At 43.0% G+C, this 18,045-nt stretch overlaps 1 protein-coding gene across 1 annotated transcript in view; it reads left to right on the top strand.

Moving 5' to 3' along the window:
• The window catches only part of coro7 (coronin 7), a 112,888-nt gene that overhangs the window by 2,147 nt on the left and 92,696 nt on the right, over positions 1-18,045 (top strand). The window contains 7 exon segments of the mRNA XM_038700757.1: positions 282-378; positions 976-1,056; positions 1,524-1,594; positions 2,497-2,635; positions 2,638-2,682; positions 5,334-5,410; positions 9,301-9,351. Of these exon segments, the coding sequence (XP_038556685.1) occupies positions 282-378; positions 976-1,056; positions 1,524-1,594; positions 2,497-2,635; positions 2,638-2,682; positions 5,334-5,410; positions 9,301-9,351 (561 nt within the window).

Here is an 18,045-nt window from a genome sequence, read left to right as displayed (position 1 = left end):
ATCCTTCCTGTTTGTCTCCATGTTCACTTTATTTTGTTCTAGCTGTGACATCAACTTGGTCATGTGCGCTCCTTAATATTATGAAACAGATAAACAATGTTTTTAGAAACTGACATGTCAGGTTCTACACTACACTGTAATCCGATGAAACACTTGGGCCTGAATTACATTTCTTTTCCTCCCTGTTATGTTTGCTAACCCCAGTTATCTGTGTGCATTTTTATACCCTATTTTCATTCAGTATAATCCCTTACTCGTGCTCTCCATGTCTTTAAATCCAGGAATGGATCAACAATGTCCGAGGTGGTTCTTTCTCCTCCCAGGGGAACCACATCAAAGCGAGCGCCAAGCTGGTGGCCTTCAATACCGAGCAGGCTGGTAAGGCTATAAAAGTGTGTTCAACAGTAATGTTTACTTCATGTAGACAGAAAGATCCACTATGTACATTTTCAGCCCATGTAATCAGAGTGTGGAGACAAATGAATCAAGTCTTTTATTTGACTGAAAATCACATAATGCATCACAGTGCAGGTGCATTTTGAAATGTTGCTTACACATCGTTCGTGTTTTGTCTGTCACTCTGTCGCTGTATATTTTTTCCACCGGGTACCCAAAATGCTGCCCGCAAACAATTTAAAAGTGCCGTGGGCATCTTCTGTGCTAATTTCACTCTCATACAAATACTTTATATTTTAAATTTTAATTATATAATAATAATAATTTTAAATTATATTGTGAGACAGCGTTTCACCTGGACGAGAAATATAGTCACGCTTTAGATATTGCGAGATCTTGGGCCACATTTTTGTTCACTGGAGCTTTACTGTTTAGAAGAAACATTCACTTACAGTGCCCAGTTGTGACCCCAAAAAATCACAATGAGCTGGGTGGAAATAATGGATTTTCAGGTCATATGAGGGGAAAAAAAGGAAGCAGTCTTTTTAAAGTGTGTGTTTTCTGTGTATGTGTCTGCAGGTGGAGGAATGCTGGGCCTGTCCTCAGTCAAACCAGGTTCAGATGGCCAATGGACAGTCACTCAGATCTCCTGCCATTCTGGTAGTTTTTCTTTATCCTTTTTGTCAGCACGTCTGTGTTCTGTTGTTGTTGTTGTTGTTGTTCTTGACCTTTATTCTGTTTTAACTTTACTCTCGACACCACTGTAAATGAGGGCATGTCCTCAATGATTCCTCGAGATAAAATAAAGGTTGAATTTCAATCCTCTTCTCTCCCTCTGCATAACTGCCACCACTTCAACCCCTAAGGACTGTCTGGTCTGCTTAAAAAAAAACTAATCACATGAGAAATGTCAATGTCAATGCCTTTGCTCTGAAATTAAATGAAACTGTAACCATCCATTGTCAACTGCTTATCCTGCGTACAGGGTCGCGGGGGGCTGGAGCCAATCCCAGCTGACATTGGGCGAAGGCAGGGTACACCCTGGACAGGTCGCCAGTCCATCGCAGATGAAACTGTAACCCTGATCTAATTTTTATTTTCCTCTTGTTTTCCCTCCTCTTTGTCAGATCTGATGACTGATATGGACTTTTCTCCTTTTGATGAAAGTCTCCTGGCAACATGCTCCGGAGATGAAATGGTGAGCTGTTTGATTTCCTCCTCCTCCATCCTTCATTTGTTCTTTTTCTCTTTCTTTGCATTGATCTTGTTTTTATCTTGTTGGCGTATACTTGCACAGAAGTCCATTTCCCGTCCTCTCAGGCTTTGTTGTTCCTGGCCCGGGCTTTGAATGTGAAATGAACCTGCTTGGTTCTTTGTTATTTAAACCTTTTGAAGACTCCCTCCTCTCAGCACATTATCCTCAGCCACAGGTACCCTAGCTTACCGGAATTTGCTGCGTGTGGGCTTGCATCTTCAGACTCAGCAGCTAGGTTTACCTCAGGGGCCTGTGTAAACACAACTTTTGCCACACGCACACACACTGGAGGGGTCTGCAGTGCCCGGGATTTGCAGCGCACTTTCATTCCTCTTATCTTTTGCCAGCAGGGCATATTGTTTTGCCAACTGGGTTGTGCTGAACAAGTAAATTAGAGTGAAATATAACTGAGGGAATGTATTTTTACTGACTTATAATGAACTCATTATAACACAGTTTCATTTTGTCTGCACTCATATGTCAGCATTAACCAGAAATCCAAAGCTGAACCCAAACCCTGAATTATGCAGTGCTGCATCTACATCGAGATGTCCGCAATTGAGCAGAACTGACTACAGTTGTCAGCTGGGTTAGTCATACAAGCCTGTCTTGTCTGGTGTGGCTTCAAACAAAAAAATGCAGCTGTTGGCGCAGACAGACCATAACTACTGACTTAATGTTCAAAGGAGCAGAACTTCACTGAGGTTTGTAGACTTTTTCCATCAAAGTGGAAGGTGAAGTGGATGGAGAAGAGGTTTCTGCTGGTTTTGAATTGTAAGGTGTGGGAAAGTGTAAGCGACCCTGCCACGTACTATTTCGACATCTCCCTCTCTTTGTGTGTGCAGGTGAAGCTGTGGCGTTTGTGTGATCCAGAGCTGCAGCAGCCCAGCAGTCCCGAGCTAACCCTGCGTCCGGGTCAGGGCCGGCTGGAGCTGGTGCTTTTCCACCCCACCTCTTCCAGCTTGCTGGCGCTCGGCACCACCTCGTCCCCCTGATTTGGGACACCAGCCGCCAGGATGCACCACTAGCAGGTAGCAACAGCTGCCGACATGAGCAGCGTGTGTACACACCCATGTCTGTGTGCACAGTTTATATTAACACACACACCACAACCAAAATGTATTTTGTCAAAGTCTTTGTCGTACATCATGCACTCTACTGCATTTAACATTTCAGTCTCTGTCAGTTAGTCTTTTGTTGTGGCCTGTTCTGTTTCTATGTACAACATAAATAAATATATATATACACACAGTGGGTACAGAAAGTATTCAGACCCCTTTAAATTTTTCACTCTTTGTTTCATTGCAGCCATTTTCCAAAAATCAAAAAAGTTCATTTTATTTCTCAGTAATGTACACTCAGCACCCCATCTTGACAGAAAAAAACAGAAATGTAGAAATTTTTGCAAATTTATTAAAAAAGAAAAACTGAAATATCACATGGTCATAAGTATTCAGACCCTTTGCTCAGTATTTAGTAGAAGCACCCTTTTGATCTAATACAGCCATGAGTCGTTTTGGGAAAGATGCAACAAGTTTTTCACATCTGGATTTGGGTATCCTCTGCCATTCCTCCTTGCAGATCCTCTCCAGTTCTGTCAGGTTGGATGGTAAACGTTGGTGGACAGCCATTTTCAGGTCTCTCCAGAGATGCTCAATTGGGTTTAAGTCAGGGCTCTGGCTGGGCCATTCAAGAACAGCCACGGAGTTGTTGTGAAGCCACTCCTTCGTTATTTTAGCGGTGTGCTTAGGGTCATTGTCTTGTTGGAAGGTAAACCTTCGGCCCAGTCTGAGGTCCAGAGCACTCTGGAAAAGGTTTTCGTCCAGGATATCCCTGTACTTGGCCGCATTCATCTTTCCCTCGATTGCAACCAGTCGTCCTGTCCCTGCAGCTGAAAAACACCCCCACAGCATGATGCTGCCACCACCATGCTTCACTGTTGAGACTGTATTGGACAGGTGATGAGCAGTGCCTGGTTTTCTCCACACATACCGCTTAGAATTAAGGCCAAAAAGTTCTATCTTGGTCTCATCAGACCAGAGGATCTTATTTATCACCATCTTGGAGTCCTTCAGGTGTTTTTTAGCAAACTCCATGCGGGCTTTCATGTGTCTTGCACTGAGGAGAGGCTTCCGTCGGGCCACTCTGCCATAAAGCCCCGACTGGTGGATTGCTGCAGTGATGGTTGACTTACTACAACTTTCTCCCATCTCCCGACTGCATCTCGGGAGCTCAGCCACAGTGACCTTTGGGTTCTTCTTTACCTCTCTCACCAAGGCTCTTCTCCCCCGATAGCTCAGTTTGGCCGGACGGCCAGCTCTAGGAAGGGTTCTTGTCGTCCCAAACGTCTTCCATTTGAGGATTATGGAGGCCACTGTGCTCTTAGGAACCTTAAGGGCAGCAGAAATTTTTTTGTAACCTTGGCCAGATCTGTGCCTTTCCACAATTCTGTCTCTGAGCTCTTCAGGCAGTTCCTTTGACCTCATGATTCTCATTTGCTCTGACATGTACTGTGAGCTGTAAGGTCTTATATAGACAGGTGTGTGGCTTTCCTAATCAAGTCCAATCAGTATAATCAAACACAGCTGGACTCAAATGAAGGTGTAGAACCATCTCAAGGATGAACAGAAGAAATAGACAGCACCTGAGTTAAATATGAGTGTCACGGCAAAGGGTCTGAATACTTATGACCATGTGATATTTCAGTTTTTCTTTTTTAATAAATTGCAAAAATTTCTACATTTCTGTTTTTTTCTGTCAAGATGGGGTGCTGAGTGTACATTACTGAGAATTAAAATGAACTTTTTTGATTTTTGGAAAATGGCTGCAATGAAACAAAGAGTGAAAAATTTAAAGGGGTCTGAATACTTTCCGTACCCACTGTGTATATATATATATATATATATATATGAGTGGAGTGAAGTGGTTGGTTTCCCTTTTTTCTTTGGGGACTGTCTGACTGACACTGCCTACGTTTTACAGCCCTGTGGCTCTGTCTATGTGCCGGAGCAGCAGAGGTAATGTTTTGGTTTGCAGTCCTGGTCCCAGTCTGCCCAGACTGGCCTCAGGATGTAGTCACTATCCTCTGGTTTCACCCCTGCCACCCACTCCACACACCCACCCCACAGAAGCACTTCACCCCCATCCCTCCCCATCCCATGACAGCTGGCCTGGCTGTTGCTGCTGCTGCTCACTGCTGATTCAACTTTTCCCCCCACACACACACTCACTCACTCACTCACTCACTTGAATGAGTGTGTGTTCGGGCTTCAAGTTCATGTCAAATCACTTTGTGTGTAAATGTCTTAACAAGTGGACCCCACCCCCCCCTCCAGTTTGGTGTCATGCTGAACCCCAATTCACACAAGCTATGCTGTGCTCACTTATGGCACTGCAGCCTAAAACGTGTCATACTCATAAATTCTCTCATAAGCCTAACTGTGTGGACACATGATCCATCGTCTGGTGTAGATCATCTGTACTTTGTATTCTTATGTGTTTCTGAATTTTGTGTGCTTGATTTATGGCGTCATCTCTTACCCTGCATTTTTCCTCTTGTATTGTGTTCATTGTTTTGTGCGGTCATTCTGTGTTCACAACGTGTAGCATCACATTTCCTCTCCCCCCCCCCCCCCCCCCCCCCTTATCTCCCTTCTCTAAATGATGATGTATGTTTCTGCAGTTCTGGAGCAGCACAGTGACCAGCTGCAGAGTCTGAGCTGGAAACAGGACGGTTCCTTGCTGGCTTCCTCCTGCAAGGTGATGACAACTTGCAATGCACCGCACACATATTTATTGCAGTGATGACCTGCATGGCTTCACTTTTAACTTTAAAGCATGAAAAAGTGACAATTCTAGTTCCCTTAACTATCTTATTTCTGTTATTATTATGGACCCAGGTTTGATTGCTGTAGTTGCACTGTGTGACCACTAGGTGCAGCCAGTGGGTCACATTCAGTGCATTTTGCCTCACATTGGACACTGCTGCTCCTTATCTGTTTGCATGGGGTTTCTTTAATAAAAATGTCAATGGGGTAATGCTCATAAAAAGGGGTGGGGATCACACCTCACACTGGATTAATGAATTAGTGAGCAGTTCTTTAGAGGGGAAAAAGAATAAACTTGGAATGCTCTATGACGTAAAAGATAATTGCCAGTTTTATTTAACACAGTAATAGTGATGACAAAGAAAGAAACCTTGGCCACTGCTGTGACCCTGTGGAGATTTTCCTGGTCGGGAATGGAAACTGTATTAATTTGTTAATTATGGCACTAACAAGGGCACAAGCCTGTGTGTGTGTGTGTGTGTGTGTGTGTGTGTGTGTGTGTGTGTGAAGGATAAATCTATGGGGGCTTTTTTTTTGTCTTGACCCCACCGGAGCCCTGAAACTTCTGTATCCCCAAGCACACACCCCTGTATGCTTTGAACCCTCCTGTCTTCTTGCGTGACTTTAAGTCTAAGTGCGAACTGCTGACCTTCACTCTTTTTGACATGTACAGTAGTTATGTGGGGTACAGGGAAAAGCTAAGAAGAAAGTCTCCCTGGGTGTTTATGCATCCATATGGCCCTGTTCTCATCAGTATCATCAGGAAATAATCGCACAGCTTCAAGGGCTTTCCATTAGGTTGTTAATATTTTGTTTAGGAGGAGGAAGGAGGGAGGTGGTATGGGTTTATGAGAAGGGGAATTTATGAGTTGACGTAGATTGTTTCATAAATAAATTTGAGTTATAGGAAGAGCTAGAGGTGGAGGGGCTCCACAGTGAATTTCTCTATCTATTTGCACCTAACACACATACTGATTGATGTGAAAATGAGGCAGAGGCCCTTGGTTTATACTTAAGACAATGCATGGTAGGTTTAATTGTGCTTGAGACAGAATAAACTTTGACACAAAAATCTACCATATGCGTCTACTTAAAAGGTATGACTGTCAGTCCAATCTCTGTTGTTTGCCTTTGCTCTGACAAGTAACAAATTACTCCAGCCCATCACAGGCTACATCCCAATCGTGACATTTGCTTTGACAGAATAATCAACCTCACCAGAGCTACCACCCCTACCAATGTAGCCTAAGAAAATAACATGGCACCTAAAAAGAAAGGGAGCGGGGGTGGGGTGGGGATGTGAGTCAAGATCAGAGTCGGGGTGGGGGGGGGGGCTCTGAGGTTCTTGCCCTGTTGGGCTCTGGTGTCATTTAACCTGAAAGGCCCCTTTCCATCTCTCCAATCCAACTTATTAAAGCAAATAGGGCCTGCCAACATGTGGGTTCAATCCCCCCTGTCCCTCCCGTAGGGTAAACATTGGGGCACAGGGCTGAGGGGGTGAGATGAAGGGGAGAACACCACCATAAAGAGCAGAAATCATGACAGGCCTCGTTTGGACCTAGAGAGATGTATATTTATGACACACTTGGAGGGAGAAAGGTGCCATTCATTTTAGGGGAGGCAAGTCCACAGGTAGCACGAGCAGAGAGGGAGGGCAAAGCCTGTGTTTATCCAACTGATGGACGGGACAGGGTGGTATGCTGCTTTGAAATGAGGTGTCACTGGATTTATGGTCAGCAGTCCACCTTGAATTTTTTGCATTCGCATTATAACTGAGCTCGACACCGTATTTCCAGTGGTGAAAAGAATGAGCTGGATGAAGGGGGTTGTGCAGCGTCAGACTACCAGTCACAACAGGCTGTGACACCTGTAACCGTGGGAGACTGGGAACGAGAGGCTGGCAGCGCAGTGTGTTTGTTGACTGGTGAAGAGAAAGCGAGAGCGCACCTCTGGTTGAAGATTCTCAGCGCCCATGTGTGTTTGTAATGTGAAAGTTGTGTGCTGTAGACTCACAGTGAAAAGTCATTAGCAGCAGCTTGAGAGTGAGGGTCCGCCACTTTGATTAAACAGCTGCTGTCTCAGCACATACACGCACACAAATTTACACACACACAAATATACACACACACACAGCTCTCCTGGCCCTCCATCTGTGCATTTATGAGTTGAGGTGGTGTATGTGCGTTTATATGGGTTATTCTCATAGGCTTAAGAGAGTGTATTTGCTTGTCTGAGTGTGTGTGGTTGTGAGTAGCCCCTCATCTATGTGTTTGCACTGCCAGATAGTTTCCTCCCTCATGTTGTTGTTTGCACAACAGCACGTAGGTTGATATGGCAGTGAGTGAAGTTAATTTGTCAAATATATTTTTGTCTAAATGTACAGGAGATATGTGGTTATTCTAAGGTGCGTTTGCGAGGACAGGGAACTCTGTTGCTGGTAAAATATTAAGCAGCTTGAATAGGATTGTACATTAATCGAGTAGACCGGCAACTGTTTTGATAATTGAATATTGGTTTTAATCATCTTATAAGTAAGAATGCCAAAATCAGCTTAGTACAGCTTCTGTAAGGTGAGGAGGGGGGGGGGGGGGGGTTGTTGTTGTTCAGGCACTTCTCCCTGAGCCTTTGGCGTAGGCCCATGTCACAGAGGCCTGAAGATGTGGCCTTGGGGCATCATATTCGTGGGTGGGCTAGACAAACACACACATAGAGAGAGAGAGGCACATAGGGAAAGGTCAGATTAGGGACCCCACCCTCGTTTGCTGTTCAAGCTAATAAACAGCAAATAAATCCCCTCTTGGATTTCTGAGGAGAGCAGGATGAAGAGAAGCTTTAAGTTCACGCTGATCGTTTGCTTCAGCAGTGGAGATGCTGTATGTTGTCTGCGGCTGAATGTTGCATGGTGCCCCTGTGTGTGTGCTTGACTGTGTTATTGTCAGTCTCCTGATTCCCTTTGACATGTATATGTGTGCATGGTTTAGTCTAAGTCCTTATACTTATTACCTGCTATCAGCCCTGTATGTCTGCTGTGATCACAGTCTCACACCGGTATTGAGTGACACGGCTGCAGACGCAGATGTCCCAGTCACAGCCTGCTCCCATTAGGCCCCATTTCCTCTCAATCACTCAGGAGCCTCTCTGATGGGCTGCTGTGATTGATGCCTCATGTGTGTTTGGGCTGGCCGGTGTCGAGGCACATGAGGCTGTGGAGAGGTCACTGGATTGCATTTGCGGACGATGAATCAGTCAGATCGCACTGATAAATTAAGGAAACTTCAGAGAGCTTGTTATTCTTTATTTGAATTATGCTGAGGTGGAGGGACTCATTATTAATGGTTTTAATATGTAGCGTTTGTATTTCAGTTCATAGTTTCTATGAAAATAGAATATTTAATTCCTCCGCCCTTTCTTTGTGAGAACTTTAAGTCTTGACCTAGCACATGGTCTTTGACCTCCCTTGCACGTCATAATTATACAAAATTCACGGTTAAACACAGGCTGAAATTATACTGATAGTTGTTACTATTATTTTTTCCACTTAAATTATATCAGTGAGAGTAGGATAAATAACAGAAAGTCCTCTCTGTGCTGCGGTTGAACTGTATCACATTATACAAACTACATCCTTAAATGAGCAACAAAGTCTGAACATTATAACCTTCATGAAGGTAGGATTTATTGCATAACTGCATTGGTTTTATCTAGGTGTACCCATTGAACTGGCAACTGAGTGTAGTTTTGCACTGAGAATGAAACCAAGGTGTCAACTAATAGCCATATAGAAAAGTAAAGTTTGTCCTTTTTTTCCCCCCGTCCGTCTAGGACAAGATGCTGCGGGTGTTCGACCCCAGAGCCCAGCTGACACCTGTTCAGGTAAGTCCCCTAATAAAGCCCTCAACACACTGCCAAAACACCTGACAACTGCTCTTTGAAAACACGGAAATCAAATGCAGCTATCCAGCTTAGAAAACCCTTTTATTTAGTACACACAGAACTTTATGTTGCTCTATTTAAGGCAAACAATGGGAAGTTAGATATGGGTAAAAATAGCTCTGGCGCCTGTCACTCCTCTGCCATTTACTATAAATGTTTTCTTTACTCCGCACTACATCTAGTGATAAACATGTTGACAGTAACCCAGTGAGCTCACCACTGGCCACTCTCAGTGATTCATCTACTATTGATTTATGGATGTGCTAAACAAGCTACAGTCCTCTTCCCACGGGTACCCATCCCGCACTAAACTAGTACGACCATGACCCTCTCCACTCACACCACTCCTTCCTAAATTATTGGAAATCTCTCAGCCAATAGGACTAAGTCACAACCAATGAGGAAGTGGAGTGGTAGAGCATATTGTGTATTTGAGGGAAGATGAAGATGTTGAGAGGGTGCTGCGAGGGTTGCGAGAGGCCGGTCAATGTAGGGCATATTCTGACACTTTTAAGTGGCTGACCTCCCAGGGCGTTTTTTAATTTCTGAGATGCTCGGTCTGCCTCAGGCCACGGGCTCTTTCATTTGTAAATATGAGTAATCCTGTGACACTACACTACATGCCGAAGCAGATTAAATGCGAGACTACAAAAATACCTAAGGCACATCACCCTGTATGGCAGTCAGCAGGGAGATGACTGCATATTTGTGCACTAATGGGTCTTTGTCTCTGCATAAGATTGCACGCGTATGTGCTCCCCCGTGTGTTGTATGTGTTTTGACACCTTCGTGAAAGGCCTACTGTTTCAGAGGTATGTGATGTCATTGACTCTGATGGGGAGTGAGAGAGCAAGTAAAAAAAGTACACATGGATTATTTTCTTTGTGGCACGCTTGCAACTGTCTGCCTTCACAACGCAGGGTGCGAGTATGGTGCATGCGTGTCTGTGTTTGAATTTGTAACATGAGCTGAGTCCGCTGGCTCCCCTCCAGTGTTTGAACCTGGATGTTTACATCAGGTGTGTCGGTGTTGAAGTCCCTTTAACGCACTTCTTTTCACCAGCCTGTTTGAAGTTTTGCCATTGCGGGCATCAGCTTTTCAGCAGCACTCTGGATTGCCCGAATAAATACTATTCCAGGTCCTTGGCCACTCCGCAAACTCTGTTAAACAAATTCATGTAATTCAAATATAATTGCACTGAAAATTGATGTAAATCACTTGGTGCAGCTGAAGGGTCTCATTAGTTTAGATTGAATCAGTGTTGGGTAGAGTCTGTCTGTCTGTCTCAGCGTCTCCAGTAAGAGTCCAGTGGTTACTGGTGGCGGGGATGTGCTGCTGGGACATTCCAGTCAAGTCAATGGCATTTTTGACTTCATTAGATAGTTGGCGGTGTCAAGTAGCAACAGACCGTATGGGAGGGAGAAAAAGACTCAAAGGTCTTAAGGCAGATCGGAACCCAGCAATATGTTTTAAGTTTTAGCTTTTTGGTCTGCGCTTCAAACCAATTTTTGACCTTTACTGTACCATATTGAGATATTTGTACTTTACCTGTAAGTATTTACTTACATACTTAACGTTCAATGTTGTTAGAATATGTGCACTTTTTACTTGAACACTATTTTTAATGCAGGACTTTTACTTGTAACAGTATTTTTACATTGTTGTATTGCTACTTCTGAACACTGGTAAACTGGTATGGGGGCCGTGATGAAATCATATGGTCTGCGGTGTAAAAAAGGTTGCTTTAGACCGCTGGGCCACCAAGACACAGAGAGACTGTTGAGCCAAGTCTACTAGTTTCTCTGTGTTCTCTCTTTCTTTCCCACTCTCTCATTAATCAAGATGAATCCTGGATTCATCTCACTGCCATGAAGAGGAGGAGGACCAAGGAGTGAAGAGGCCTGAGTCAGCATTCTGTCCTCCTCTGCACATGGCTTCAACCACCTCAAACCAAAGAAGAGTTAGGACCCAGATCAAAGTCATTGGAGAGTTGCTCTTCCCTATTTGGTTTTGCGTTCTCTTGCTTTCTTGTTCTTTCTGCCTATCTATCTGAAAGTCCTCTGAAAGCAGAGTGGGCAGAGTCTGACCCTGACAGCTTTCAGATGTGTGACTCTCTCTCTTGAGAATGGGAGAGCCACCGCCACTCCTATTAACACCCCATCTGCTGAAGGAGGGTTTAAAGCGTGCGGGTGATGAATCCTAAACACACTGAAACACGATGAGGCCAGCAATTGGGATGCAAAGAAGAAGTGTGAAGCTCTAATTTCTGCACAAAAAACTCAACACTTCACATTGTATCAGTGGTTACAAGGAGATTTCACAGAATGATTTGTTTGTGCCTAAAGCGAGGGCACAGTGAAGCATTGCCACTTTTTCCAGTTTGCATTTCGATCAGTTTGTTGTTGTATATGTGATGTGATGGCAGGGAAAAGCCAGTCTGGCCGCAAAGTAAAAGGAGATGGGCAGGGAAGTGTCCAAGCTATTTGAATCTGTAACCTCACTGGGAGGTCTGTTTGGCGTCTTACATGAGAGCTAGTCAGTTGTCCTCATCAAGAGAAGCCACAACTCCTCTCTGAAAGATTTCTGGGTAAGGATATCTCACGAAAGCTGCAGTGAAGCATAATAAATTTCTTACTTTTTTGGACGTAATAGGCAAGAGTTTGTATTTCCCTGTAATACACAAACAAAGAGGGATGTGTGCATTGAAACCAACCAGATCAGAGACAAAAGGCACTGATGCACTTTGACATGTAATGTACGCTATTTATTTGTTTGTTTTTTGCCATGCTTTTCCTGTACGGCCAATAGTGTACCCAAGAGAATGGCACAATTCATTTGTATCAGCCCAATCCCCGGTGAACTTCAAATTATAATTTAATGTCTCCTCCAAAAGGAAGACAGCAGCCCTCTTTTTTTCCAGAGATGGAGGACCCAACCGGTGAATCATTTGCAGCCATCATCCATTGTATCCCAAAATCCAGGGTATACCAATTAGTTGTTTGTTTGTTTGTTTGTTTGTTGTGGCTTGTCAACCAAAAAGTCTGGAAATACCATTTTTCCTCACCCCTGCATATTACATATTTGCTATTATGTAAGTGGTTATCCATTGCCTTTAGCAAGACCAGATAAATAAAAGTTTGTACACTCTTTGCCAGTTCTTCATCATATGAAGAAAGAAAGGATCAAAATGTGCACTGTAAACAGGAAATTGGTGCCACGCCACCATTATTTACACTTTATTGGCTGTTATGGAAGAGCTGCCTGCTGATAAACTTAAAAGTGTTTTACTTTACAAGCTGAGTTGGTACACCTGAATGCACAGTTCATCTCTGTGAGTCTAGTCCATCTTATTTGGGAAGGAGGTGTACCTATATGCCCCCTATGCTTCTAAAGGATCCAGCCCCTGAGCTGGGCCACAGCTCACATGTGCCCACTGTTGTCCTTGTTCCACCCATGGCATCCATGTTGAGAGGGGCTGGCTCATCACTGTGGCCAGCAGGAAACTGGGTTCTCCCCTAGCCAGGTGGAGTAAATATAGGCCGTAATTACTGCCCTGCCCTCGCTGTATTTATGGGAAATAAGACTGTGCAGGGTAATTAAGGTCTTGGACAGGAGCAGCAGCATATACTGCATCTGTAATCAGTGCAAGTGTGTATGGACGTGCACAAGCATACAGACGGTTGTATTTAGGTAGTTGGCACACATGGGTATAGTGCGTGTCTGTACATGTGGCGTCCTTTCTCTCCCTGTCCCACTGCTGAAGAGCAGACTGAATTTCAAAATTGAATTTTGTTTTGTTGTCTATTTTTCTGTTTTCCTTGACCTCACCCCCCCCCACCCTCCAGTGTGTACAGTAAAAGGGCACTATAACAAACATTTGCGCTAATGTGTTTTATATATCTTCAGACACATCTCTTGGCGAAGACTTACAAATAGTTTTTAAATATTAAATCAACCACCAGCTGATGGGCATCTGATGGGCCACTTACGTGCAAGCTTCATGAAAAAGTGAAAAGGAGTAGAAACAAAAGCACAAGTATATCAAGTCAAGTCAAAACCTAAATCACACGCACTGTAAGGATAGCAAAGTGGTGAATCATCAGTCACCAAAGATAAACATTATATATAACGTTAAAGCTGGCTGTTCTGGGTTCTGCCCTCCCTGCCATCCCTATACTGGCCTCCTTGTTTTCAGATGAGTTTCTTTCACATCTTTATGTAGCTAGGCCTCCGCCCTGCTTTCCTGCTCTGGGCTACATGACTACTCAGCACACTGTGTGAACAGGCACATTTGCTGACCTGATCCTCATTGGACGAGGTGCTTTGTGGATGTAAGGACACGTGCCTTAGCGGGCATCTGTGTCTCCTCTCCTGTCTCATTGAATCATTATGTGTGTGTGTATGTGTGTGTGTGTGTGTGTGTGTGTGTGTGTGTGCGCCATGTGTTCTTCAAATTACAGTGCTGAAAATACCCCTCATAGTTTTGGGCCAGTGCTGGCCATGGAGCTGTCGATCTGTGGTCGCTGGAAAAGGAGGGAGACAGGAAAAGGGAATAGTTTGCTGGACTTGGGGGCCAGATTGCTCTTTTTCAGCTCAAGCTTCTGCTGCTTTGGGTGAAATTAGAGAGGACCACGAGCTGGAATGGGTTTGGATTTGAGGAGGGAACGCTCGGCAGGGCCAAGAAAAAGCACAGTGGTTTCGCTGCTATAGGTGGCTGAGAGCAGCCACTCATACCACCTTTTATATCCTACCATTAATTACACAGACTGAACTCCTTGCTAGGTGTGTGTGTGTGTCTCCACACTTTGATTGCTCATTAATGGCATATTAAACTACATTTTGTATGTCTGTGTTATCTGTGTGTCTTTGAATTATTCTAAAACATTTGTGTGTGTGTCTCTGTTTGGGAAACTGGGGGGCCGGTGTACATGTGTGTCCATGCTCAGGTTTCTCATCACAGGCAGAATAAACTACCGGCGGCCACGGTGAGCTTATTATGTGTGTGTGTGGACTCTGGCAGGCAGCACAATGAAGCTCTTTGACTGTTGCAGAAGAGTTTAGTTTGTATCACAGATGTAGACCCAGAGGGAGAGCCATGAAGGAGAAACATTCAGGGATGGTGCGAAATGGAAGAACTTACTTTAGGTGTTTTCGCCTCTATATTCTGTTGCTTCGATGCTGTTTTGCCTTCTCCTGTATTCGCATGTGTACCTCTGTGTACAAGAAATGGGAGGTATAAGCTGAACTGCCTGTAGAATGTTTTCTTCTGCTTGGACAGGTGTCACTGTCCCATTTTTTTATAGTTGTGTATTAGAGCTAGGGTTGGGTTTTGTTTCAATTTTATCCTTTCCGATTCTACTTATCGAATCTCTATTCTGATTCCTTCACCTTTTTTAAATATAAAAGGTAGATGTCGGCTCATCTGTGTTTTGTACCTGAGTGTGAGACGTTGCTACCCTTAACGTTGTTTCTGCGTCATTGTAGCTGGGAGACCGCAATACATTGAACATGGTGTTCCTTAAGATTCACGCCGTTTTGAAGTAAATGCTTCTTCATATTGGAGCTGCTCCCTCCCTTGCACGAAATATCTTTAGTGCAGGTGTTGCATTTTGCTGTGTTGCTGTCTTAGTTTTGCTAAAAAAAGATAAGCATTTTGCTGCGGTCCACCATGGTCAAGAAATGTGAACAGATGTACTTTCTTCTCGCATGGTTTGTTGATGCATTGTGTAACAAATGACGTTAGGTCGGCATAGCAGCAACTTTTATGGACTGTAAAATGCTTAAACCGGGAACGTGACTGAAACACGCAAGAATTTAGGTACCGATAAGCTGAGTCGAAGTGCATATATCTTTTCAAATCCACGGTTCTTGGAAGAACTGCTAACCCACTATTAAACTATTGTGCTTACTGTGTCGTCTTTTGCTCTATTTCATGGTATTTGTCATAGTGTTGGATTTCTCCAGAATCGCTTACTCCCCCTTTCAAGTTATAGTGTTTTTGTTTTATTTCATTTGTGATTTTCTAAGTAGTAGTAAATAATAACTGAAGTTCAAGTAGGGCTGGACGATATGGCCAAAAATGTTATCATGATAAAAAGTTTCATATCTTTTGTTATTGATAATTATCGTGATAAGTATCAAATCGTTATTTCTTTCGAGTTTAAAGGCAAATTTTTGCTCCTGAGTGAAAGTTGAAGAAACCTGATGATTAACTGTGGTTTAAACTCTTCTTTATGATCAACACTTGAGGCCAAACAGTGGATCTCTTCACAAATCTGAGGTAGAACATTCAAAACATGATAAAATCTTTAACAAACATACATGAGTAAAATTAAGTAAAGGCTTCTTTCAGTCCTTTTTCCTGAACAAAATAAACATCTTAATAAAAGAATTAAGTACTAATTTGTGTATAGTTGAAGTGTCTGAACATTTGTTATATTGTTATTGAAAAAATTATATCGTGATATTTATTGTTATTTTTATTGAGCCCTAAGTACAAGTGAGGTTTGTTGTTCAAAACTATTATGTTTACTGTTATGTTCATGATAAGTTTATTGTTCAAATGTTAAATCCATCCACATCAAAATGACTATTTATTCAGTCAGTTATATCAGTCAAATATATTTTTATCTGATTTGTATTATTTTTGAATATTTTTATTGTTAACTGCCTCAAAATCCCAATCTGTATCAGATTCTGTTGTTGTATCAATCTGTATGATTAATTGATTAGCTGATGATGAAAAGTTTATATCTCTGTAAACTGAATATCTTTGGGTTTCAGACTGTTACTTGAACAAAACAGTCTGAATATGTCACTTTGGGTAATACATTATTTATTTGAAACTGAAATAATAAGATGCAGACGAATCCATAATGAAAATAATAAATGTTGCAGGCCTGCAAATGTGCACCAGAGCGGTCTCTTAGGTTTGAGCTACAAGTTGAGGAGGGCAAGTTCAAAGACATGTTTATTCTTCACGGTTCAAAAGAGTATTATATGAAATGTTAATCAGGTGTCGATACACATGTGGAAATTCCTATCTCAGTCCCAAAAATGCTTAGTATTGTGTTGTACCAACAAATTATTCCTTCTCACAGTATGTCAGCGCTTGCCAGAGAATGAGATTTTGATACTTCCCGCAGAAAGAAGCTTGTTTAGAGTTTGGAGAATGTCAAATACTAACACCACGGGGATACGGAGTCAGCATTGTGAAATGTGAAATATAATGTCTTTAAAGAATGGGAACTCATTCCAAGAATATGTCAAAGCCTTACTCAGTTCTGAGCACCACATTCCAGCTACACAAGCTGCATAACTTGACCTAAAACCAAGCCAAAAATGCTTTTGTGTCTTAAAAACTATTCACTTATATAGCCAATATATATATTGTTGGCTGGAACATGACCTTTCGTGATTACATGTGATTTAACAGCCAGCCTCTCACACACTGTTTCTGCATGTGCAGCGTGGCTGTTAAAGATGTGTTAAACATCAAATCCTGTTTCCAAATGTAAACATGACATAGCAGGAAATATTCCTCTGTAAACACAGCGGTGTTCTGCTCATAACATTTTTACCTCCCCAGTGAATAGTGTTGGCATAAAGCACTCAGTTTAACACACAGTAGTGCAAGATAAAGTATAAACGTATTTTTACAAATATTGACAGTGGCGACTGGGAGACACATTTTTTGTTTTTATTTTCTTCCTAGCAACACCATGACGACCTCACATCCTCCCCTTCTTCAAGAATTCTCAGGTCTTTAAATAATAAAAGGATACCTGGCAGGAAATATGTCTTTAACTGTGCAAAGGTCAAGCTGCCAATTAGCAGGCTGATCCCCGTCTAACCGATGCAATCCCTGTGACCTTTGACCTTCTAATGGCTGATAATAATGTACCTTTATGTCACCTCTTATTAACCAGAGCATGACTTGACATCTCAACCTTCGTTATGCTGCATCAAAATGCATTTATTTGTGTGTTAAAATACCTCAGATGAGTTCATTTCTGCCGTGTCTCCCACCCCATTGTCTCACTCCTGTGTTTTCCCTTTCTTATGTACTCGCCCTCTTTTCTAATCATGACCATGCATGGTGCCTTGTGCCAGTACCGTTCTCCATCGGACCCTGCTGAGTTCACGACCTTGTAATAGCCGGTGGTTAACTCAGCCCAGATGCCGTGGCCCCCTTCTTTTTCTTCTGTCTTTCTTCTCCTCTCTCAGCTCCTTGTGCTACTGGCCGCCTCACTGCCAGTGTTAGTTATAGTTTGAGGGACTCTGGCTGAGCTGAAAAGGAGTCTTTCCTAATGAGGGTACAGGATTTCTGCTATCCTGGACAGCTCAGCAAAACAGTGGCATAAAATCTGGATATTCCATTGCCGCACTGGATGGAGTGGCACTTGATGATTGATGCATCAGTGCTTAGTTTTTATGACTTAACTCCTCTACGTGCTTCTTTTCATTGTAAACGAAGAGATAATCTCAATACTGGTTTGGTTTGGTGTAATATTTGCATTACGTTTTGTTTGTCCGGGTATAAACCGAAGGATGAGTTAATGACGGTTGGTCAGCCTGGTTGCTGGAAAGGGAGCTAAGAGGGGTCAAGAAGTGCAGGGTCCAAAGATATATGGC

Source organism: Micropterus salmoides, unplaced genomic scaffold, assembly GCF_014851395.1.
Source record: "Micropterus salmoides isolate LMB-PRFRI ecotype aquatic unplaced genomic scaffold, ASM1485139v1 Ms_hic_scaffold_10, whole genome shotgun sequence".
Lineage (NCBI taxonomy): Eukaryota > Metazoa > Chordata > Actinopteri > Centrarchiformes > Centrarchidae > Micropterus > Micropterus salmoides.
The sequence above is the reverse complement of the archived record's forward strand: the minus strand, read 5'-3'. Positions and strand labels throughout refer to the sequence as shown.